Below are 24730 nucleotides of genomic sequence, written 5' to 3'. Positions count from 1 at the left end.
AGGAAGCCATAATTTTCCCTGCAGAGCTTGGCATCTTCATATCTCTGATGTAACCAACAGACTTTCTTTTTCTTTCTTGTAATAGATACAAGGAGCAGTCATTAACAGATATGGTATTATAATTTGGCCAACCATCTCATGTGTATGTTAGCAGGCAATTGCCCCAGGTCATCTGTTTTCAGGGGGATCATCGATTGGAAAGGATAGAACCCCCCATCTCTGTTTTTTTTTTTTTATCTTAAATAAGCCTTACTCATCTTCTTCCCCCTTCCCTCTTTTCTTTTGCAATACGTTTTATTCACACAGGATTTAAAAATATGAGCTCTGGTTACAAGATTTAAAACATAACCCATCCAATATAACAACGATATAAGGTTAGGCAGGTGTACTTAATCAATGCAGTAGCCCTGCCCAAAACTTGTACTCCATTTGGGCAGGACTACTGCATTGGACATAAAGGAAAGGTAACACCGCTCCAGGTGAAAATGATCCTCTTTGATAGCCGGGTGCTGGTCCAGTCCGTGGTCTGACCATGTAATCCAATAAAGAGAGAAAATGACCGAACTTCAGAATGCAAAGAAGAATTGCTTTATTCCATAAAAACTTCCAACATCAAGTAAAGTACATCATGACACAGACAGAGGAGGGCACAGTTGACGTGTTTCACAAATTACTTTGCTTAGTCATAACCCGATAACCATAACCAGTTATGACCAAGCAAAGTAACTCGCAAAACGCGTCAACCGTGCCCTCCTCTGTCTTTGTCCTGATGTACTTTACTTGATGTTGGAAGTTTTTATGGAATAAAACAATTCTTTGCATTCTGGTGTGCGGTCACTTTCTCTTTTTATAGGACAACTTCATTGATTTGAGTACTCCTGCCAAACCTTATATCGTTGTTATATTGGATGGAATATGTTTCAAATCTTGTAACCAGAGCTCATATTTTTAAATCCTGTGTGAAAAAAAAACTTTTTTTTAACAATAGTTTAATAAAACAATTTTTTTTTACAATTTTTTGGTTACATAACTCACTTGCTGCAAAAAAAAACCCCCTGGGGGAACCAGCCCAAATTCTCTGCTATTAATTTGGGGTGTGCAGCCTCTAATTTTCAATGTGTTTTTCTATATTTAAATACCTAATATTAACATGTAGTCTTTTATTCAGGTATCGAGAGGAGCTTTAGGCTCCTTCTCACATACTTTTCTTGCTTTTCTCCATCAGTGTCATTTGTAAAAAAAAAAAAAAGCTGGTAGTTTAATTAGTTCAATAGCTCAATATTACATTTATAAACTTAATAAATGAGTCATGAGAGTGACTCTCTCTTTATCTGATTGCCCTGTCTGGGTTTCCCAGCATTCAAAAACAGCCAAAAGACAGACATGTTCTGCTGTGCTGTCGCCTATATATTAAATTGAAAAATATAATTAATGAGTTTTAATTTCAAATTCATAAAAATAAACTAAAATAAATTTGGTCCAAAGCCATTACTCTTTAGGCCACATTTATATAAATGTGTTGAAGTATCGCATGTAAACCCATAGTTATAAGTGCATCATAGTACACTGCCATTATTTTAACTGGCACCCAACACACAGATACAGAGCACCTCCATTATAGTACTCCATGTTCACAAAGACTAAAATTTGCCCGCATTGTACTGAATTGCCATCTCTTTCAAAATTAAAAGGCTGCCATAGGATAAAACATGTTAACACACAAAACAAAGTGATAGAATTAACCTGCACAATATTATTATATTATATAACATTTATATAACACCAACAGTTTGGCCAGCACTAAATTCAACTTAAAAGGGCACGGGAAGATTTTCTGCCCAGATTGCACCAGCACATCAGACTGCCCGTTATTGTCTATATAGGTATTTCAAAATAGTTAAGGGTAACATGGGGTGGATTAGGCTCTTGAGAGAGGAACCGTACTAAGAGTGCTTTTCTTCCAGGAATTCAGAACCTTTGCAAAAAGAAAAGGCACACTATGAGTTAAGTCCAATCAGGTGCATGTCACCTCCAGGACTTCTATTACTTATATGGGACAGGTTTATTGAACTGCCTGAGGACACACTCTGGCTGTGAGAAGAGAGAAGCACATAGAATATCTATGCCTTCCCCCTCCCTATGCAGCCGCTTCACAGAAGTCTTTGTTTTTTGTGCATGAGTTCACACAATACAAAGGCTTCTGCGAATGGGCAGAAAGAGGGGGGAGGGTGGCCATAGCAGTTCCAGCGACTTTGTTCTTGAAGGAGCTGAGACCACAGTGAGCAGCATTGGAGCTACAGAAGTTATCTTCCTGGTGCACAAAAAATCTGTCGGATGTAAATAATAGAGTTAAGTCTGCAAGGCAGCAGGCACCTTGTTAGACTTAACTCATGGTATGCCTGCAGTTTTTACAAAGTAGCTGAATTGTTGGAATTCAGCTTTAAGTTTCCCTAAATATATTTCCCATATAGAAGGGTTACATTCTTTGTAGCAATGTATAGGGAAATCTTTTTATTTTATTTTATTTTAAGTTTTGGGTGGTATGAGGAACGGTTAAACCCTCTGTCAGGTTTTTATTGTTGTCTTTTTCTTATTGGGAAGGTTAACCACTCTCTTTGTCCTGATGACTACTGTCATTAAAACAGAGAGTGAGAAGAAAGTTGTCTCCAGAACAAGGGGTAAGGGCAAATCCTCCAAGCCTGTTTCAGGGGACAACTCTCTAGAAGGACCATTCCCCTTACTTTCCCTTTACTTTGGGCGATTTCCTATAACTTGCTGGTGTGTGTCTCTGGGACAGGAAGTGAAGGGAAATTTCCCAAAAAGAGACACAAACCACAAAATATAAACTAGCAGCAGTTTTAATCGTTCCCTACTCTTTCCTAAACTTAAAAAAGTTTTGGCTGCGTTCACTTTAAAGATAGAGCAAAAATAAGTCACACAGCAGACTGACACAGCATAGACTCGAAGGTGAAATTTTGGCAAGCCTTATTCACTTCAACATGAAATAAAGTTTGTGTAAATTTTTTTTTATCTCTGTTTACTGTATCAATGATGCTGTGATGACATAGTATGATGTTAATATTTACTGAAATGTTTTTTAATGGAGTTGTTGTTCACACAATTTCCAGAGGGTATTTCAATTCCTTTCTGGACATTTCCAAGCCTCGTCTGTTGATGTGTTCTGTGTTCTTATAGAATAAATAAGTTGATAATGGCTAATTGCAACTCTCTTTAGAATATTATGGGGCGTTCATATTTAACTGAGAAATAGCAATTTCTGCTCCACTGAATAATGCATTCCCAGTGGCCCTAAAACTGAACAAGAGTGTCCTCTAGGAGATATGCCAATCTCCTCTAAGCCATAACTATTTATCCACGCTAGCAATTATAGGAACAAACACAAGACTCTGCTCAAGTCCCCTGAGTGACAGGCATCTTCCAGCTGATAAAGCAAATTCTGTTAGTTTTAATTAAATGAGAATCCCATAAAGAACTGAGCCTTTTACACTTTCTTTTCATAAAAAAATATAGGTTTTGTTTTATTTTTATTTATGTTTTACCTCATTGGATTTTCTATACTGACACACTGAAAACACAATTCATTCCATTTTCGACAATATACACTATTATATTATGGTGGGAAAATCAATATTAAAAAAGTGCTGGCTTCCAATATTTTGGTTTATAATAATGATTTCAAATGGTTAGTCAATAGTGAGTAAGACTTGCATCAGTGCAGAATTGTTTTTTTAAAGGGCAATTCCATAATGACCTTAATAGTGGAACGTGAGCAGGGATTTGTGGTGTATTACACTGAGCTACGTGACTCAATTTTCTTGACCTGAGGCTTGAAAATCCCAGGGCTTTTCTAGGACCAATGGTTTGTACTTCCAACTTATTGGGGGTTGTTTATCATTTTTCTTTTCCCATCAAGTACAGTTTCAGATAGCCACCAATCGTATTTATAACCTGCTGTGGAAAATGAGAGTTGAAGAACCAAGCTTTGAACCTGATTGATGCCTTTGGGGAGACATAGAACAATTGTTTCCTAGAATAAATCATGCTGCTGTGGTGCGAGATATACTTCTATAGACCATGTGCAGCCTGTGCAGCATAACACATTTTTGAAACATAAAGTTTCACATTTTTGAAAGATGTAGTTGTTTTTATTTATTTTTTTTATCCTTTGTTGCATTTCATCCTTTTACCATGCATGCAATTCATTGATGGTTTCACAACATTTCCCCCGGGCAGGTTCCCTGTGGGGGACAACAGTGGACCATGTCTGGGTAATATGTGATGAAACTGCCACTCTTTAACAGAAAACTTGTGACAACGCAGGGGTGACAACACAGGAACACAACTAAGTGATAGGGACAGAGCGTTGTCTTCCTATAACAGAAGGTGTCTAGACAATGGCCTTCATGGTAGAATCACCAGGTTTTCTTTGAAAGCTTATATCAGGGGTGTCAAACTGGTGGCCCTCCAGCTGTTGCAGAACTACAAGTCCCATCATGCCTCTGCCTGTGTAAAAATAGCTTTAAAGGAAAAGTTTAATCTTAGTGATTTTGTTTAGGTATACATCTTAATGCTAAAAATCGTAATGTATTATGTTTTAGTGGTTTAAAACCCTTGTATGTATGTTTCATTTGTAAATATGCTGCACATGATCATGGGGTGTCTATATGTGCACTATGTGCTGCTTTTGCAGTGCTACACAATGGTTGTGCTTTACTGCTTCCTCTCTCAATGCCAAAAGTCTAAGGGGTTGATTTACTAAGGACAAATTAGTTGTTAACTTTGCCAGGGAAGTTGCACTTTGCAAGAGAATGTTCCCCAGAGCTTAGTGAATGAGGTGACGCAATATACTTTTTTTTCCCCGTGTGTGTGATTGGGTATTCTTTGCAAAGTGTAACTTTTCCACATTCACTAACTTTTGGAGAAAGTTCCCTTGCAAGGTTCAACTTCACTTACAAAGAGAACAGCCTATTTTCCTTTAGTAAATCAACCCCTATCAGTCGGTTAAATCACAAAATTCAATACACTGCCTTGAAACTGATATCTTATCTCAATTATTGTCAAGCAATTGGGTAAAGTCTTTGTAATACTGAATGTATCCTGCATCCAGTAGCTAAAGTATAAGGTTCTACAAATAATACAATAATAAATATATGGAAAAACAAACATAAAAAATTATAAAAGCCCACATAAAATGAACACATACACTGCAAAAATAACTTGAGATAGTTGAATGCGCTATATTTTTATGATAAAAACAATATTCCATATTTGCCTATAACTAAATTTCTCTCTTTCAACCCATGGACTGATGGTGAAAAAAAAAATCAACTAGATTCCTCTATCCATGTTAAACAGGATAGATGGAGGAATCTTCCCTGCTCACTATTCTATTCAGGCAGCTGACACCCGTGGTTGCCAGAATAGTTGATAAGTGACTGAATCTGATTGGCCGACAATTTTCCATTTCATTTTTCATTTTTAGTTTGTCAAGCTGGGTGGTGTCACTATGCCCATGCACAGCTCAAATTCTGGCTAATTTAGTAGGAATTGTCCAAAATGCAATTGCAGAAAATGCCTTCCATATAGTCATCATTACTGATCAGATCAAAATTATTTGTAACCCAGAGCAATATTTCTAATCATCTTAATTATATTTATTTAGGTCTGATTGAGTTAGAAAACAATTCCAAAGTGAAAGCTGTGATGGAAGACAGACAGATGCCTTACTCAGAGTTTGTACACATTCAACTGGATGACTACAGTAAGTTTTTTTTTTATGTAACATGGCTATGCTAGTTGATTTGATTCCAGTTATATGGGATTATGGGCATTGTAAATGGGGGAAAGCATACAAACAAATCTGGTACCAGAATGAGAAAATCAAGCAAACGTTTGTCTGATTATCCAAGTTGTTCCACAGTAAGTCGGAACCGAGGAAGAAAATCATTTATGAAAATTCTCTTACGACGAAGGCTTTTTTTTGTTGTTTATTTTTTCTGATCATGCGTAGTCTTTCATTTTCTGATTTTTCTCGTACAAAAATCGTACGAAAGTGGTTCAAATTAAACTAAATTCGTTCATTCTGTTTAGATACAGAAACATTTTTGGACACACTATACCTAGCTCAAACGATCGTGTCTCATAAGGAATTTTTCTTCCATTTCTCTCATAGTGTGTACCCCCTTTAAAACAATTTTTCCTATTGGACAGTGTCTTGAAAAAGTATTCACACCCCTTGAAATTCTCCACATTTTGTCATGTTACAACCAAAAAGGTAAATGTATTTTATTGGGATTTTATGTGATAGACCAACACAAAGTGGCACATAATTGTAAAGTGGAAGGAAAATAATAAATGGATTTCAATTTTTTTTACAAATAAATATCTGAAAAGTGTGGTGTGCATTTGTATTGAGCCCCCTTTACTCTGATATCCCTAACTAAAATCTAGTGGAACCAATTGTCTTCAGAAGTCACCGAATTAGTAAATAGAGTCCAACAGTGTGTAATTTAACCACTCTGCAACCGCTCACAGTAATACTACTGCGGCAGAGTGGTTCGTTATCGTCCAGCCACGTAGTATTAACGTGACTGGACTCCTCCCCTTCTGGGCGGCGCTTGCGCGCCGCCGGAGGCTCGCTCCCGCTGTTTTCATTCACAGCGGGAGTCGGGCCAGGGGAGGAGCAGCGGCGATCGCCGCTGCTCTTACCCGATCGTCGGGGATCGAGTCTGGAGATCCGCCCGCTGTGTGTAAACACAGCGGGCGGATCTCCATAGTGACAGGGAGTGACAGATCGGACTGTTCAGCATAGCTGGACATCCGATCTGTCCATGAATCACATAGTCACCTCCCCCCCTACACGTCAGTAAGCACCAGGCATACATTAACCCCTCCCTCTCCAATAAAATTAACCCCTTCCCTGCCAGTGTCATTTTTACAGTAACAGTGCATATATATAGCACTGATTACTGCAGTAATGTCACTGGTACCCCCAAAAGTGTCAAAAATGTCAGTCTGGGGTCCGGTCTGTCCGCCGCAATGTCGCAGTCCCGCAAAAAAAATCCCAGATCGCCGCCATTACGCGTTAAAAAAAAAACACCAAAAATGACAGAAATCTTTCCCTTTGTTAGTAAACGCAATAACTTTTGCGCAAACCAATCAAAATACGCTTATTGCGATTTTTTTTTACCAAACATATGTAGCATAAAACAAATTGGCCAAAAACTTTTAAAAAAATTGGTTTTTACATCTTTTTTGGGGGGAATTTCATATAAAAAAATGTGAAAAATATTGTTATTTTTTCAAAATAAACGCTCTTTTTTTGTTTATAGCGCAAAAAGTAAAAATCACACAGGTGATCAAATACCACCAAAAGAAAGCTCTGTTTGTGGGAAAGAAAGGACGTAAATTTCGTTTGGGTACGGCATCGCACGACCGCGCAATTGTCAGTTGAAGTCGCACAGCGCCGAATCGCAAAAAGTGGCCTGGACGGAAGACAGCAAAATCCTCCGGTTGTAAAGTGGTTAATCTCAGTATAAATACAGCTGTTCTGTGAAGCCCTCAGAAGTTTGTTAGAGAACCTTAGTGAACAAACAACATCATGAAGGCCAAGAAACACACCAGACAGGTCAGGGATAAAGTTGTGGAGAAGTTTAAAGCAGGGTTAGGTTGTAAAAAAAATCCCAAACTTTGACTATCTCACAGAGAACTGTTCAATCCATCATCCGAAAATGGAAAGAGTATGGCACAACTGCAAACCTACCAAGACATGGCTATCCACCTAAACTGGCAGGCCAGGCAAGGAAAGCATTAATCAGAGAATCAGCCAAGAAGCCCATGGTAACTGTGGAGGAGCTCCAGAGATCCACAGCTCAGAGGGAAGAATCTGTCCACAGGACAACTATTAGGCATGCACTCCACAAATCTGCCCTTTATGAAGACTGGCAAGAAGAAAGCCATTGTTGAAAGAAAGCCATAAGAAGTCCCATTTTTTGTTTGCGAGAAGCCATGTGGGGGACACAGCAAACATGTGGAAGAAGGTGCTCTGCTCAGATAACACTAAAATTTAACATTTTCGCGTAAAAGCAAAATGCTATGTGAGGCGGAAAACGAACACTGCACATCACCCTGAACACACTATCCCACTGTAAAACATGGTAGTGGCAGCATCATGTTGTGTGGATTCTTTTCTTCAGCAGGGACAGGGAAGCTGGTCAGAGTTGATGGGAAGATGGATGGAGCCAAATACAGGGCAATCTTAGAAGAAAACCTTTTAGAGTCTGAAAAAGACTTGAAACTGGGGCGGAGGTTCACCTTGCAGCAGGACAATGACCCTAAACATACAGCCAGAGCTGTATTGAATGGTTTAGATCAAAGCATATTCATGTGTTAGACCTAAATCCAATTGAGAATCTGTGGCAAGATTTGAAAATTGCTGTTCACAGACACTCTCCATCCAATCTGACAGAGCTTGAGCTATTTTGCAAAGAAGAATGGGCAAAAATTTCACTCTGTAGATGTGCAAAGCTGGTAGAGAGATACCCTAAAATACTTGCAGCTGTAATTGCAGCGAAAGGTGGTTCTACAAAGTATTGACACAGGGGGGCTGAATACAAATGCACGCCACACTTTTCAGATATTTATTTGTAAAACATTTTGAAAACCATTTATCATTTTCCTTCTACTTCACAATTATGTGCCCCTTTGTGTTAGTCTATCACATAAAATCCCAATAAAATACATTTACGTTTTCGGTTGTAACTTGACAAAATGTGGAACATTTCAAGGGGTATGAATACTTTTTCAAGGCATTGTACCCAATCCCTTTAGGCTGCTGTAAAACAGTAAACATTAAGTCATGATGTGCTTTACCTAATCTGAATAAATGTCTAATTTTGCTATTCTACTGCAAATAAGATACCTAAAGGATGGAGTAATGAAAAGGTATTGCTGTAAAATGAGGCTTTGCTACTGTACTCTGTAAACGAGTGTTACTGATATCCTTTTAGAAAATAGCAGAATAAATTAGGAAGATAAAGAACACATCTTAAAAGTAAATTGGATTGCTTGTTTCAGCCGTGTCCTCTCTTTCTTGTACATTCTGTGTTCATTTATACCAGAGGCTTCCTAGAAATGCATCTGCTCAAGGGCATTGGCTTTAATTTTAGGAACATTGTCTGTGATGTTAGGAGGCATGAGAGCAAATGTGTTATCGGTATGTTGTTAACAGTCAAGTTGATACATGACGCTTGTATTGTTAATCGTAACGAACAAGATAGAACAATAGATCTAACAACAATTCAATTTACGAATGCTTGACTGGCTGATTCACTTAATGATTTTGTGCTTAATTTGACCTGAACTAAACCAGGGACATCTCTGTGCCAATTCAATCCCAAACCTGAAATGAACCTTAATATGTTCTTTCTCTTTCTCTTTTTTGTTTTAAAGAATTGCCAATGCAGATTATCAAGCCAGCAACCTTTATAAACACGGCACATTATCCTCTTCTGCTTGTTGTGTGAGTATGATCAGACACATTACTTTTCAGAGCAGGTTAAGGAGACGTTGTCACCAACTTAAAGTGGTATTAAACCCAAAACCCCAAAAAATGATATATTGAAGTTTAATCTTGGCTGAATTTGTTTTCTTAAGGTGTTTTCCCTCTGTTTTCACCTGGTGACCTGGCCAGTAACACATCTCCTGTATTAAAGCGCCCCCATTCTAGATGAAGGAGCGCAGGGGCACCTTTGGACAGCAGCATTGTCAGTCTTGGGGGAAGGGACTGTTAGCTGTACTAGCAGATTTAGATATACTAACAAATTGGAGCCAAACTCCAGCAAACACTTTAAAAGCAGTTACAGCAACAGTTTCTTATTCCTTTACAGATAAAGGTTTTTCATGCACAAATAAAAGCTAATCATTGTAAGTACCCCTGTCAGTTGTAAATGGTTTGTCTCAACCTCTAACTGCTACATCTGCAGGACAGCATGTTCTGTTAAAAAAAAAAGATTACTGGCCGGATCACCAGGAGAAAATAAAAGAAAGAAAGTTTAAAAAAACTAATGTAGGCACCATATCTAAGAAATGCTAAGGTACACTATAATAAATGTTAGTTTTTGTGCTTAATAACATTTTTCGAATATTTTATTTGAGAAAGGCAGAACAATGGAAAAATAAAGCATAAGTACAACTTTGACAGAAAGATACCCCAATCACAAAGTGTAAGCACCTTCCATACAAAATAAACAGTCAAAACGGTATCCAAATAAGTGCAAGAAAAAAACAAAAACTGGTCCCCACGGATCGTATCTGAACCACAGTAGCGTAAAGTTCCTGAAATGGTATAAAATATATCAGCAGGGTAACAGAAACGTTTCCAAACTGTCAATACCCAACCTTTTTAGGGTGTCAAGGACACAAGAGAAAGGAGTGCAGAGTGCAGAGCTGAAATTCCAAGGGAAAACAAAGAATGTAAGAAACAGAAAGGAGCAAAAAAAAAAAGGGGGAGGGAAAGGGGGGGCATGGGGAGCCCCCGACATGGACGACACTGCTAGCCACACAGGTTCCGTCTCTAGGCGCACGTTAGGGACTTCCCCTTGTCTGATAAGACGAAAACGTTCCAGTAACCCCATATCTTCTCATAACGTTCCCTTCTGTGAGGGTGAGGTCCTCCATCCGGTTGATTTCCTCTATCCTACGCATGCAATCTTGAATAGTGGGGGCCCGAGTCGATTTCCAAAACATCGGAATGCAAAATTTAGCTGCACAGAGCACGTGAGGGAGGATTGACTTCTTACTTCTTAGGGCCCTTTCACACGGGCGCTCCGTATGTCCGCAAATCATCCTATTTTTTTGCGGATGATTTGCGGACATGATGTAAGTCTATGGCATTGCGGATGTCAGCGGAATACCATCCGCTGACATCCGATTTTCGTCCTTTCAGTTCTGTTCCGTTTTTTGGAACTGAACAAAACCCTATTTTTCTTCCGTTCAAAAAACGGAAAGGAAGGAAAATCGGATGTCAGCGGTGTCATCCGCTGACATCCGCAAACCCCCATAGACTTACATTATGTCCGCATATCATCCGCAAACGGATGGGATGATATGCGGGCATACGGAGCGGATGACAGAAATGTCATCCGCTCCGTGGAAAAAAAAAAAAGGACCGCAGCGGAGCTCTCCCACGGAGCGGCCGTGTGAAAGAGCCCTTAATAACATTTTAAAGTTGCTGGTAAATTCGCAGAAAAAAAAATATTTTAAATGATTACTTGATGTGTTTTTACATTTCCATAAACAGTTTTTTATGTTTTTTATAGTTTGTTATGTGCCTTTGAACGTGACAGTAAATTTGACCAGTCAATTCCCTAGCCCAGCCCCCACCCTCCTTGCATGTCATAGCCCTCTCTTGTTCTGGGAGTGTTAAATACTCTTTGTGCTGGTTAAGCCCCTCTGTCCCTTCCATACACAACCTTTTATGTAGCTGTTGGAAGAGAAATGAAGGAGAATAGTGATCTCTGAGTCTGCTGGGGCTGCTAACATCGCATCCAAGATCAGAAGCAGTCTCAGTTCTTTTGGTTGTCTACACAAAAAGGCTTTTACAAGCAAATAACATACATAAATATATTAAATGCACAAAAAATCTTATGGATAGATTTTGTTAAAATAAATGGTCTGGCAACCATTTATTTCAACTTCCCCGCTCCTCTAACACTTTTGGGCACTTTTTTTTTTTTGGGTGAGGGGAGCAGTTAACTAGTCTTGGTAGGTTTGGTGTTCCCCTGCATGCAACCTTTTTGGGCACATTAGAGTTCCCATGAAGCTGCTGGGCTATTCACACAGTAAAGCGCGGCTAGTGCATGCGCAGTGGGAAGCCAGCTGAGAAGCCGCAAGGAGTCACAGCCGGCTTCCCACAGTAAATATGCCAGTTCTGGGAATCCAAAGACCTACAGAAAACTAGCCCGGGTGAGGATGGCACTGGATCCTTGGTTAGGAAAATGTCCTTTTTATTAAAGTTTTCAATTTTTGCAAGCAGGCTGAAGATTCTCTTTAACCACTTCTGAACCAGAAGGATTTACCCCCTTGATGACCAGGCCATTTTTTGCGATACGGCACTGCGTTACTTTAACTGACAATTGTGCGATCGTGCAACGCTGTACCCAAATAAAATTGATGTCCTTTTTCCCAAAAAATAGAGCTCTCTTTTGGTGGTATTTGATCACCTGTGTGATTTTTTATTTTTTGCACTTTAAACAAAATAAAGTAGTATTAAATATTTTTCCCTAAATCATATAAAAATAACATGGCCCACATGCTTTTCATTTTTTTTTTCTCCTTGGAGCTTTTTTTCTCAACTGAACGGGAGTGCCCATGTTGCGGAGACCCACACAGGGCAGCACAGGGGGCACAGAGAGAATGGAACAATTACAAATGGAAGCTCCAAACAGGAAATTTAAAGAAAAAAATATATGTGGTTTTGGGAAAAAAATGCCTTTATATGACTTTAGGTCACAAAGCATAGCTATATATGAATAATTGCATTGTAACATTTTCTCTTCTTCATGACGGGTCTGCATCACGTCAGGGGGACCATTTTAGTGATCTTTCGCTAGTTCTGATTGCTTTTGTGACCCACAGGAGCCACTGAGTCCAAGTGGTATTTTAAAAACAGTACTGAGACTTACATGTTTAATATCAGACAGCATTATGTCACTTCAAAGAAATCAAAATAATATTAGTAGATTTTATAAGGCGCTAGAGTGATAAAGTGTTTCCCCGAGGTCTTCTCTTCTCCTCCCGGCTGACGTCAGCAGCCCCTCCCTCTGCAGCGCTCAGAGAGGGCTGACATCAGTGGGGATCTCAGCCCCTCCCTCTGCAGCGCTCAGAGAAGGCTGACATCAGTGGGGATCTCAGCCCCTCCCTCTGCAGCGCTCAGAGAAGGCTGACATCAGTGGGGATCTCAGCCCCTCCCTCTGCAGCGCTCAGAGAAGGCTGACATCAGTGGGGATCTCAGACCCTCCCTCTGCAGTGCTCAGAGAAGGCTGACATCAGTGGGGATCTCAGCCCCTCCCTCTGCAGCGCTCAGAGAAGGCTGACATCAGTGGGGATCTCAGCCCCTCCCTCTGCAGCGCTCAGAGAAGGCTGACATCAGTGTGGATCTCAGCCCCTCCCTCTGCAGTGCTCAGAGAAGGCTGACATCAGTGGGGATCTCAGACCCTCCCTCTGCAGTGCTCAGAAAAGGCTGACATCAGTGGGGATCTCAGCCCCTCCCTCTGCAGTGCTCAGAGAAGGCTGACATCAGTGGGGATCTCAGACCCTCCCTCTGCAGTGCTCAGAGAAGGCTGACATCAGTGGGGATCTCAGCCTCTCCCTCTGCAGTGCTCAGAGATGGCTGACATCAGTGGGGATCTCAGACCCTCCCTCTGCAGTGCTCAGAGAAGGCTGACATCAGTTTGGGATCTCAGCCCCTCCCTCTGCAGCGCTCAGAGAAGGCTGACATCAGTGGGGATCTCAGCCCCTCCCTCTGCAGCGCTCAGAGAAGGCTGACATCAGTGGGGATCTCAGCCCCTCCCTCTGCAGTGCTCAGAGAAGGCTGACATCAGTGGGGATCTCAGCCCCTCCCTCTGCAGCGCTCAGAGACGGCTGACATCAGTGGGGATCTCAGCCCCTCCCTCTGCAGTGCTCAGAGAAGGCTGACATCAGTGGGGATCTCAGCCCCTCCCTCTGCAGTGCTCAGAGAAGGCTGACATCAGTGGGGATCTCAGCCCCTCCCTCTGCAGTGCTCAGAGAAGGCTGACATCAGTGGGGATCTCAGCCCCTCCCTCTGCAGTGCTCAGAGAAGGCTGACATCAGTGGGGATCTCAGCCCCTCCCTCTGCAGTGCTCAGAAAAGGCTGACATCAGTGGGGATCTCAGCCCCTCCCTCTGCAGTGCTCAGAGAAGGCTGACATCAGTTTGGGATCTCAGCCCCTCCCTCTGCAGCGCTCAGAGAAGGCTGACATCAGTGGGGATCTCAGCCCCTCCCTCTGCAGCGCTCAGAGAAGGCTGACATCAGTGGGGATCTCAGCCCCTCCCTCTGCAGTGCTCAGAGAAGGCTGACATCAGTGGGGATCTCAGCCCCTCCCTCTGCAGCGCTCAGAGACGGCTGACATCAGTGGGGATCTCAGCCCCTCCCTCTGCAGTGCTCAGAGAAGGCTGACATCAGTGGGGATCTCAGCCCCTCCCTCTGCAGTGCTCAGAGAAGGCTGACATCAGTGGGGATCTCAGCCCCTCCCTCTGCAGTGCTCAGAGAAGGCTGACATCAGTGGGGATCTCAGCCCCTCCCTCTGCAGTGCTCAGAGAAGGCTGACATCAGTGGGGATCTCAGCCCCTCCCTCTGCAGTGCTCAGAAAAGGCTGACATCAGTGGGGATCTCAGCCCCTCCCTCTGCAGTGCTCAGAGAAGGCTGACATCAGTGGGGATCTGATTCCCTCCCTCTGCAGCGCTCAGAGAAGGCTGACATCAGTGGGGATCTCAGCCCCTCCCTCTGCAGTGCTCAGAAAAGGCTGACATCAGTGGGGATCTCATTCCCTCCCTCTGCAGTTCTCAGAAAAGGCTGACATCAGTGGGGATCTCATTCCCTCCCTCTGCAGCGCTCAGAGAAGGCTGACATCAGTGGGGATCTCAGCCCCTCCCTCTGCAATGCACAGAGAAGGCTGACATCAGTGGGGATCTCGGCCCCTCCCTCTGCAGTGCTCAGAGAAGGCTGACATCAGTGGGGATTTCGGCCTCTCCCTCTGCAGCGCTCAGAGAAGGCTGACATCAGTGTGGATCTCAGCCCCTCCCTCTGCAGTGCTCAGAGAAGGCTGACATCAGTGGGGATTTCGGCCTCTCCCTCTGCAGTATTTGGAGCGGGGAAGAAGAGCTCCAGTGGGTCACGTGAGCGCCCAGCAGCACAATAAAGTTGCACAAAGGGACACACTGCACATTATAAAATCTTTCTACAGAATGGATTACATGATTTTACAAGGACTTTACCTAAGGTTCATTTTTGGGATTACAGAATTTCACATTGCTGACTCCTGAGCGGACAGGAGGAGAAAATTTCTTGTAAATAGCATAAATAAATAAGACATTCCCGAAAAATAAACCCTAGTGTGTTTTTGTAGCCAGAATTAATATAAGACCTGGTCTTATTTTCAGGGAAACAAGGTAGTAAAATTCAAAGCATAAAATCTAAAAGTTCATTAAAAAAGTCCATACAAAACAAGTGAAATAAGTGGTATATTCAGATGAAAACCCGTGTTCCAAATGTGCAGGAAAGATGATTGCTCTCTCTATGTGAGCTTCACTCGCCAAATAATTATGCCTTACATATACATGCTCAGCATAAATGGCTCAGAATTCACCACTTCCTCTGAAGAGCATTGCCCAATATCTGAGGCACCAGAGGAATATTGCTCATGCCAGTATCTAGGAAGGCTCTTCAGAGGAAGTGGTGCATTCTGAGCGATTTATGCCCAGCATGTATATGTAGGGCATAATTATTAGGTGAGTGAGGCTCACATAGGGAGAGCACTTGAGGTGATTATCTGAGGAGTGGGTTAATCACATTATCTTTCTCTCCTCACCTTTCCAGGACAGCCCAACATGAAAGATGATAGGCTCCTCCCTACCGGAAACACAATCAATTAAGCACATTTAAAAGGCCCCACCCTTCCCCTCTAGCCCCAGTTTAGATTGCGTTTCTTCCTACCAAAGAAATGCAGCACAAAGACTTACCTGCAGACTCGTAGGAGTCGACGAAGGTACCCTGTGAGCCAGGTTCGGCAGAAAGCCACGGGCTCCCCTCGCTGAAACCCTCTGTAGTGGAGGGGGGGGGGACACCTTACGAGCGGAGCAGTCCCTGCACTCCCGTCCGAGGGAACTCACAGGTCGCCCATTGGCAAGCCCTCGGTCACTTCCTAGTGGTTCCAGGTCTTGTTCTCCGGCGCTAGCAGCTCTCCTCCTGTTTGAAGATTTGAATTTCCCGCCGCCGCAATCAAGAGGACGGGCGTTCCAGACCTCGCTCTCAAACCGGAACTTCCGGCGCAGACGTCAGAGGAGCGCGACATGGGAAGGAAAATAAGCATGGAGGAGACGCCGGAACCGCTAGACAGCGGTAAAGCAGATTCCAAGACTTCCACAGCTAGGATTCCTGCTTCGGAAATGAGGTCCTCCATGACTCAACCTCCGGGGAAGGAGGAGGAGAGACAGTCCCAGGTGTCGGCAGCTAAGAACCAGGTCGGACAAGGTAAGTGATATTTCGTATCCTTACTGACCTAGGGAAAGCCTGCTAGTAGCCGACATGTGCCTGGAACTATTTCATTTCCTTGACCCTAGTAGTTTGTTTTACCTTCATGCTATGGTCCCTACTTTTTGATGTTATTTTAGGAAGGGTGATACTTAAATGTTTATTGTATCCTGTCTTCCAGAGTCCCAGGGCGGTTCACAAGAGGCTACTTCAGTACCTGCTGTGCATAAGAGATGTGGTTATTGTTCAGATAAGTTACCCAGTTCCCACACTAGACCATTCTGCTATAAGTGAATTCATAAATGGTCAGGAAGGGAAACTTCAGACTTTATGAAATACTTATTTAATAGTATGCAAGAACAAATGCTTTCTACTATGTCAGCAGTGCGGTCTAGTTTAGTTACAGCTATCAGAGTGGAACAGGTAGATCCTTCAGCAAAACCAGGGACTTCTCATCAGGAAAACCCTCTCAGTATAGCAGGGCCTGCAGCCACTACAACAGCTACACAAGGTCTTCCATCAGCACAGGTGGAAGATGAAAATAGTATATTCCCAGAAGATAACCGCTCAAATTCCCCATCCTGTTCAGAGGATGGGGATAATAGGGACTCAGATACCTCTGAGGAGCTAGAGTCTACCAAAAACCTGTTTGGATTAGAAAACATGCAGAGTCTTCTTCAAGCTATATATGCTACAGAAGAGATTCCTGATTTACCTAAGGAGGTCTCAGCACAGGACAAGCTCTACAAGGGGATAGGAAGAAACCCTTCTAGGGTTTTTCACATTCATCATTCCCTAAAGAGTCTAATCCTTCACCAATGGCAAGTACCTGAAAACAGGTTAAGCAAAGGGAATTCTTGGAAAAGAAGATTTCCCTTTAAAGATGAGGATGCGGATAAATTCCTTAAAAGGACAAAAATACATGCCCCCCTAGCACAGGTCTCCAGGAAATCAGACCTTTCCTTTCTTGATGCAGGTAGTATCAAAGATACTATGAATAGGAAAGTAGAGACATTGCTGGGAAAAGCTTGGGATTCCAATGCTAAAGCAATGGGGACAGCCCTAGCAGCTTCCTGTGTCGCTAGAAATGCCTTTTCCTGGGTAGAGAAATGAAATAGAAGTTTTACTCAACTAAAAGCCCAGGATATCCAAGACGCCCTGGCAACAATTGCCAAGGCAGTAGCATATCTAGCAGACGCCGGAGTAGACTCAGTAGAAGCCACTGCAAAGACAGGGGCATGAACTCGGCCAGAAGGGCCATTTGGCTTAAGGAATGGGAAGGAGACATCACGTCCAAGACCAAGCTCTGTGGTCTTCCATTCGAGGGATCTCTCTTGTTTGGTTCAGGGCTTGATGAAGTCCTTTCTAGATCCTCAGAAAAAGGGGTTAAATTTCCCACAAAAACAAAACAAACCAATAAAAAGTTTTTTCGTGGCCCTAGGGATAATAAGCAGCCAAACAGGAGAGAAGCTACAAAAAATTGGAGCTTCCAGAGGGATAAGACAAGAAATTTTCCTTCTTCCTCCAACGCAGCTATTAGGGACAAAAAATGACTTTTCACTCAGTCATAAGAAGGGTTGGACTGGATCCCTTTTTTCTAACAAAAAGAGTGACAACCTCCCTTTTCTCCCCCAACTCCCTGCAAACAGACTACAATCCATAAAATGCTCTTATAGTCCCTCTAACGACCCCTATACACATTACCAAAAGAAAGGCAAGGGAAAAACCCAGGATGCTTCCAAGGATTCAAAGACTGGGGAAGTTACTGGTGCGCATACCAGCACCAAAAGCGAGGGCCTTGTTCCCACTTCCTGGTGGCATCAAGACCCATGGAAAAACACTACCAGATCAAAACTCAAAAGAATACAGGAAGCATCCCGGCCACTTCAGGGGATCAACCCCTGACAGGAAAACTAAGGTCCTTCCAAAAACGCCTCTGGGCAAGAAGGATAAAAACCTTGCACAAGGAACCCATCTTCCTTCCACAGGCCCAGAACTCTCTGAAGTGGGGGTCCAACCATGTCAGAAACAGACAGCGGCTACGCAAACCAGCCAATGTCTTCCCTCTTCTGATACCCTTTCCAGAAAGAATCCACAAATGGACCAGGGATCAAGGATGGAATTTAATTCGGTCCACTCCCAGACCTCTCCAAAGAGCAGGATCCCTATCCCAGGAGGTAATGCCCATGGCTCGCCAGTGGCATCTACCAGTTCCCTCGGACCTTACATCCCAGAGTCTAATACAACATCAGTACCCAGAGTTCTGTCCTGTGACTCCTTGGTTACTGAAAGAAAAATACTCAAGGCAAAGGGATGCTCAGATAGAGTGATAGATACACTCTTACTGAGTAGAAAAACAGTAACCAGAAAAATCTACACTAAAATTTGGAAGAGATTCGGTACCTGGCGGAAACAAAAGAATTTTGCTTCCACCTCTACTCCAATTATTTTAGAGTTTTTGCAAGATGGAGTAGATAAGGGTGTGGCAGTTAACACCCTCAAGGTGCAAATCGCAGCTCTTTCCGTTTTTCTAGACACCAGTTTGGCAAAAGATCCACTGGTTAAGAGATTTTTGTTAGCCAGGAGTAGAGTTACTCCTATTATAAAAGACAGGTTCCCTCCCTGGAACCTAAATAAGGTCTTAGAGACATTATCTAAAGATCCTTTTGAACCAATTAAAGAAATTTCTTTAAAGTTTCTATCCTTAAAAATAACCTTTTTGTTAGCTATCACTACAGCTAGAAGAATAGGTGATTTACAGGCTCTGTCTATTAAAGAGCCTTTTATGTTGGTTTTCCCAGATAGGATAGTCCTAAAACCAGATCCCTTATACTTACCTAAGGTAGCATCCTCCTTTCATAGGACGCAGGAGATAAATCTACCTTCCTTCTGTGATAGACCAAAAAATGACAAGGAAAAAACTTTCCATTGTATTGATGTGAGAAGAGCTCTCCTCGCCTATCTAGAAAGAACAAAAGATTTCAGGAGATCAAACCAGTCAAAATCAAAAAATCTCTCTTTTTTTTTTTTTTCAATAATTGGCTTTTTTTATCAAAAATGACAATTTTTAAGAACTTTTTTTTGTGTGATTAATAGTTAATGGGGCATGACCCAGAACCCTAGGCACTTTTTAGGGGCATTTATTGGGTTTTAGGGCTTAAAAATTGTGTTTTTTGATTACCGAAGTTCGGGTCCTATTGATTTCAATGGGGTTCTGGGGGGAAGTTCGGATGTTCTGGCCGAACCGAACTTTTCAAAAGTTTGATCATCCTTACTCAGCAGAGGGAAGCATGAAGTGCTCTAGAATTTGCTGGTGAAGGGCAGCACTGACATTGGAGCTGATAAAACACAGTGGACCAACACCAGCAGATGACATCACTCCACAAATCATCACTGACTGTGGAAAATTTTGCATTTCATTTAGAAATCAAGGTCCCAGAGTCTGGAGGAAGAGTGGAGAGGCACACAATCCAAGTTGCATGAGGTCCAGTGTGAAGTTTCCACAGTCAGTGATGATTTGGGGAGCCATGTAATCTGCTGGTGTTGGTCCATTGTGTTTTATCAAGTCCAAAGTCAATGCAGCCATCTACCAGCTTCCCTCTGCTGACCAGCTTTATGGAGATGCTGAAGATTATGGCTGTATTAAAAATCCTTTTTTTATTAGTCTTATGTAATATTCCAATTTTCTGAGATACTGAATTTTGGGTTTTCACTAGCTGTAAGCTATATTCATCAAAATTAAAAGAAAGAAATGGTTGAAATATATCACTCTGTGTGTAACGCATCTATATAAAATAAAGGAGTTTAAATTTTTTAATTGAATTACCTAAATTTACCTGTGTGATGATATTCTAATTTTTGAGATGCACCAGTACAGTACCACTTGTGGGACTTTTTTATGAACTTTTTCACTTTATGCTTTGAATTTTACTATTACTCTAGCGCTTGAAATCTACTAATATCAGGTTTTTTTTGAAGTGACATATGTATTTATTTATGAATGAGGCAGCAGGAGGTTTTTCACATTTATTAGATGAATTGTTAAACCATTTATTATCACTGTGTTTATTATTGATTGAGTTATATGTTTATGATAATTGACACAGCGCTGTGTTATTAGAGATTTAGGCTCCATTCACATCTAGGCGTTGCTGTTTTCACATGCGTTACATGCGTCTCTGGCGTTTTTTGAGCATTTTTTCTGGTGTTTTTGTAGTATTTTTGGGGCGTTTTTGTGCAGACATTTTGAGTTGACAAGTGACCAATGAAAAACAGTAAAATTCCTGTAATCTGACAAAAAGAAGCTTATGTACTTTTTTGAGCGATGGGTATTTTGCTTAAGACGACAGATGTGAACAGGGACCATTAAAATTAATGGGATTTGTTTTGTTGGGTGTTTTTAGAGCTGAGGCTTAGAGCAGAAAATCACACAAAATGTCTAGATGTGAACAGAGCCTAAGTATTATCAACATGTTTGCTGAACTATTGTGATGTATTAACTACAAAGGAAATCTCCTAGAGAGTGGGTTTTTATCTATCAATGTGACCTAAGCTGCAAAAGCAAAAGTTTGCCCTGTGACCTTCCCACAGTTTTCATTTGAAATATATTTTCTGAGGTGTTCATTGGATTTTAGAAGGATAGAAGGCAGGCACAGTCATACTGCTGTACTGGTATACAGGAGGCGTGAATATATATGACACATATATGGCTGTTCCATCTGCACATTTTGCTAAAAGTAGTCCTTATACAAAAAATATTTTAAAAACAATGAAAGTTGTTGAAAATATTAATTTTGAATTGAGCTTCCAACATCCTAAAGCAATAGGAAACTTTAAAGGCAGGTACCTAAAATAAGAAAACATGACACCAAAGCGGGTCATAGCGAGCGGTGGTCTAACATGCGTATTTTTTAGTCGATTTTCTTCTTGGTAAATGTCAACCATCAATCTGTGCAGAGTTTGTAGCTTAAAGCTGAACTCAGTGTTTGTTTTATATTGCAAATTCACATTGGCCCAGCCTGTACCATGTGGGTATGTATATCTCATACCTGAGCAAACGATGTGGAAACTGACCATAGTAGTCAGCACTACTATAGTGATGGAAGCAATTTTTTGGATCATGTGCCATGCACCTTCCCTTCTGCATTCATAGAACACCTTTTTCAGTCTATACAAGGTGTTCTTTAAATGGATAAGGTGGAAATTGTGAAATTATTGCCCCACCTCTGTACCATTTGAAGATTGCCTTGTATTCATTAAAAAAAAAAAAAGTGTGGTTGAGTTGTGCAAATTTTAGGGGCTGAATGGACAGAAAAACAAATACTTTGGCAGACATAAAGAGGTCTTATAAAAATATTTAATCTATGTATTTTAGCTGTAATTCAGCTTTAACTGCAGTGTTTGAATAATTCTGAGGTACAAATGTAGAGAAGCTTAAAAATTATCAGAACTATTCATTAAAATGTGGCTTACAAAAGGGACAAGGGAAAAGCGATCAAAAATGGGATTTTCCTTAAATCGTATTTATGTAAATAAATTACAGTCAAAAAATTAATTAAATTTCACACGCAAAAACTGTTAATAACATTTCAAATCCAGTAGGGTTTGCCCATTTTATTTCTATACTTTGTCTGTGTATTTTCACCATAGTGTGGGCTTTTTTTTTTCATTCCAGTTTGACATTTGACTAATATCCAGAAATATATCCCTAATATTAAATTTCAAATGTCAGTCTCTCACATGACGAGTTAAATTCTTTTTCAACCTTGACTTTTCCATGGAATGTAGCAAATTGAACATTTCTAGATATAAACATGGCTTGTAAAGGAAGAGGAATGTAAAAACCGGACATTTAAGATAGAAGTGCCCGGTGAGAACACGCATAAATCAATATAATATCAAATGTCATAGTTTAAGTGGCAATTGCCACTTTGTGCCCTGGGTTAACATTTTACAGCATACATACAGAATAATACTTTGGTGGAGAAGGAAATGGCAAACTTATATTGAACTGAAATGCTATTATCTGCTACTTTCACATTTAAACTGAGCTAGTTTTCATTTACATGCTTAGTCCACCCAAAGTTAATGCATTATTTTTAAATGATGCTGACTTAGCTTTTTTGGGCCATTTATGAACTCTTTAGATATATTTTTTTTGCAGATGTGTTTCCAACGCCACAACTTTTCCCAAGCATTGAGTTTTTCTTTAGTTGACCAAAAATATGTACAAATGGGACTTTAGGGTACATAAAATATTGCAGATAGCTTCATATATTTATTTAAAGCTAGTATTTATTGATAACTATCCATTAAAATAGAAAAAAGAGAGGCTTAGCTTTGCAAGTGGGCAAAAAAAAACAAAGGGACATTTTATGGTGCTTATAAATCTACGTGAGTTGATAAACTAATTTCCAGATATCTGCTTTTCCTTTAAATCCCAAACATTTAATTTTACATACTAAAAGTGTCTCTGAAATCATTTCAGAATCACATCTCCTTTTGGTGATCAAATACATTTCTATATTGCCTCCACTCAGTTTGCTATGTACACAAAGAGAAACATCCCATTTATTACATATACTGTATTTCAGATTAAGAAAAAACTACTGCAATGAAGGATAGTTGGTAAATTAAAGCTGGACGCGTTTCGCAGACAGAATCTGCTTCTTCATGCAGCATTGGAAATAGATATCTAAAATAAACAATAATTAGTACATGTATATAGTATGTCTTGTACATCATAATATCATCATTTAATAAAAAAATAAATGCGCTTATCCAAAACAACAGTGCTAAAAAATCGCTAATAGCATCAACTAAAATAGAGTGTTGTTTCACAAACAAAGGGAAATAATTAAACCAAAAGTGAGTCCATAGTAAAATAGATGAAAAAAGTCCCATGCACAAGATAGTGTGATCAGATGTAGATTTCCCAACAACCATTCAGAGGTGATTCTTCCTCTATAAAATTGTGAACCTATTTAATACACCGTGCTCCACTTCACACAAAAGAGGATTTGCCTCTAATCAGATGGATTGACCTTTGCAGGTCTAACACAGCCTTTTTGCAGTTTTTTCAATACAAGCAAAGAGCATCTCATCTATGGGATGACACTTTCTTAGCAAATCCAGGCTCTCAGTATGGATGGATAAACCACATCTCATTAATATCAAGCTGTACAGTACTAGTAATCTACACTCCAGCTCGTTGCGTCACACATGAAAAAGGAGGAAACAACTCATGGTGCAGACATCCATAAAAAACAATTTATTGGTATAGACATGTACTTAAAAGAAAGAAGGATATTATAAATATGTTGCCCCACTGACAACATTCATTAGAACGAAAAGTACGTCGGGTTAGTGGTAGCGGTGACGTCTGATCGTCTGTAAGGACTCCAAACGTTGTGTGTAACCAATTTGTCTATAATATCCTTCTTTCTTGTAAGTACATGTCTATACCAATAAATTGTTTTTTTATGGATGTCTGCGCCATGAGTTGTTTCCTCCTTTTTCATGTGTGACACAACGAGCTGGAGTGTGTATTACTAGTACAGCTTGATATTAATGAGATGTGGTTTATCCATCCATACTGAGAGTCTGGATTTGCTAAGAAACTGACATCCCATTGATGAGGCGCTCTTTGCTTGCATTGAAAAAGCTGCAAAAAGGCTGTGTTAGACCTGCAAAGGTCAATCCATCTGGTTAGAGGCAAATCCTCTTTTGTGTGCAGTGGAGCACGGTGTATTTAAATAGGTTCACAATTTTATACAAGAAGAATCACCTCTGAATGGTTGTTGGGAATCTACATCTGATCACACTATCTTATGCATGGGGCTTTTTTTCATCTATTTAACCATGGACTCACTTTTGGTTTAATTATTTCACTTTGTTTTGAAAAACCCTTTTTTAATTGATGCTATTAGTGATTTTTTAGCACTGTTGTTTTGGATAAGCGCATTTATTTTTTATACATGGTATTTTCTATCGTTATGTACAGTATATTAAAGTGCTGCTATCCTCGTGTTTGTTTGAATTCACATATATGTACACATTTTGTTTTGCTGATTGACACCTTGTTATTTCACATATTAGTTAAATACTAGCGCAAATATTAAATTTTTTTTCGTATATATTATGTCCTTATTCTCATCATCATAACATGGAGTCGTTTGAGAAGTATAATTCACATAATAATGTATAACGTACCAACATCCGGAGTAATCAAGTAGACAAAAAAATCTGGAAAAATGTCAGTAACTTCATATATGTATTAAAAGCTAGTATTTTATAACCAACCATTAAAAAATAATACTGCAATAAAATTATTTGTATTACTCAGAACCTTCATATATGTAACAACAAGATCCCATTAGTAAGTGGTACATCAATATACGATATTAAATCATTAATGTTTTCCATAAATCCCAAATATTTT

General features: G+C 40.5%; 1 protein-coding gene across 2 annotated transcripts in view; it reads left to right on the top strand.

Annotated features, from left to right (window-relative positions):
• DPP6 (dipeptidyl peptidase like 6) overlaps positions 1 to 24730 on the top strand; it is a 1508982-nt gene that overhangs the window by 1447110 nt on the left and 37142 nt on the right. For both annotated transcript variants that reach the window (XM_082258743.1, XM_082258744.1), the window contains exons 18-19: positions 5684 to 5782; positions 9472 to 9541. In XM_082258743.1, coding sequence (XP_082114869.1) covers positions 5684 to 5782; positions 9472 to 9541 — 169 coding nt within the window. The remainder of the gene's footprint in view (positions 1 to 5683; positions 5783 to 9471; positions 9542 to 24730) is intronic.

Source organism: Pelophylax lessonae (assembly GCF_965119305.1).
Source record: "Pelophylax lessonae genome assembly, chromosome: 5".
NCBI classification, from domain to species: Eukaryota; Metazoa; Chordata; class Amphibia; order Anura; family Ranidae; genus Pelophylax; species Pelophylax lessonae.
The sequence above is the reverse complement of the archived record's forward strand: the minus strand, read 5'-3'. Positions and strand labels throughout refer to the sequence as shown.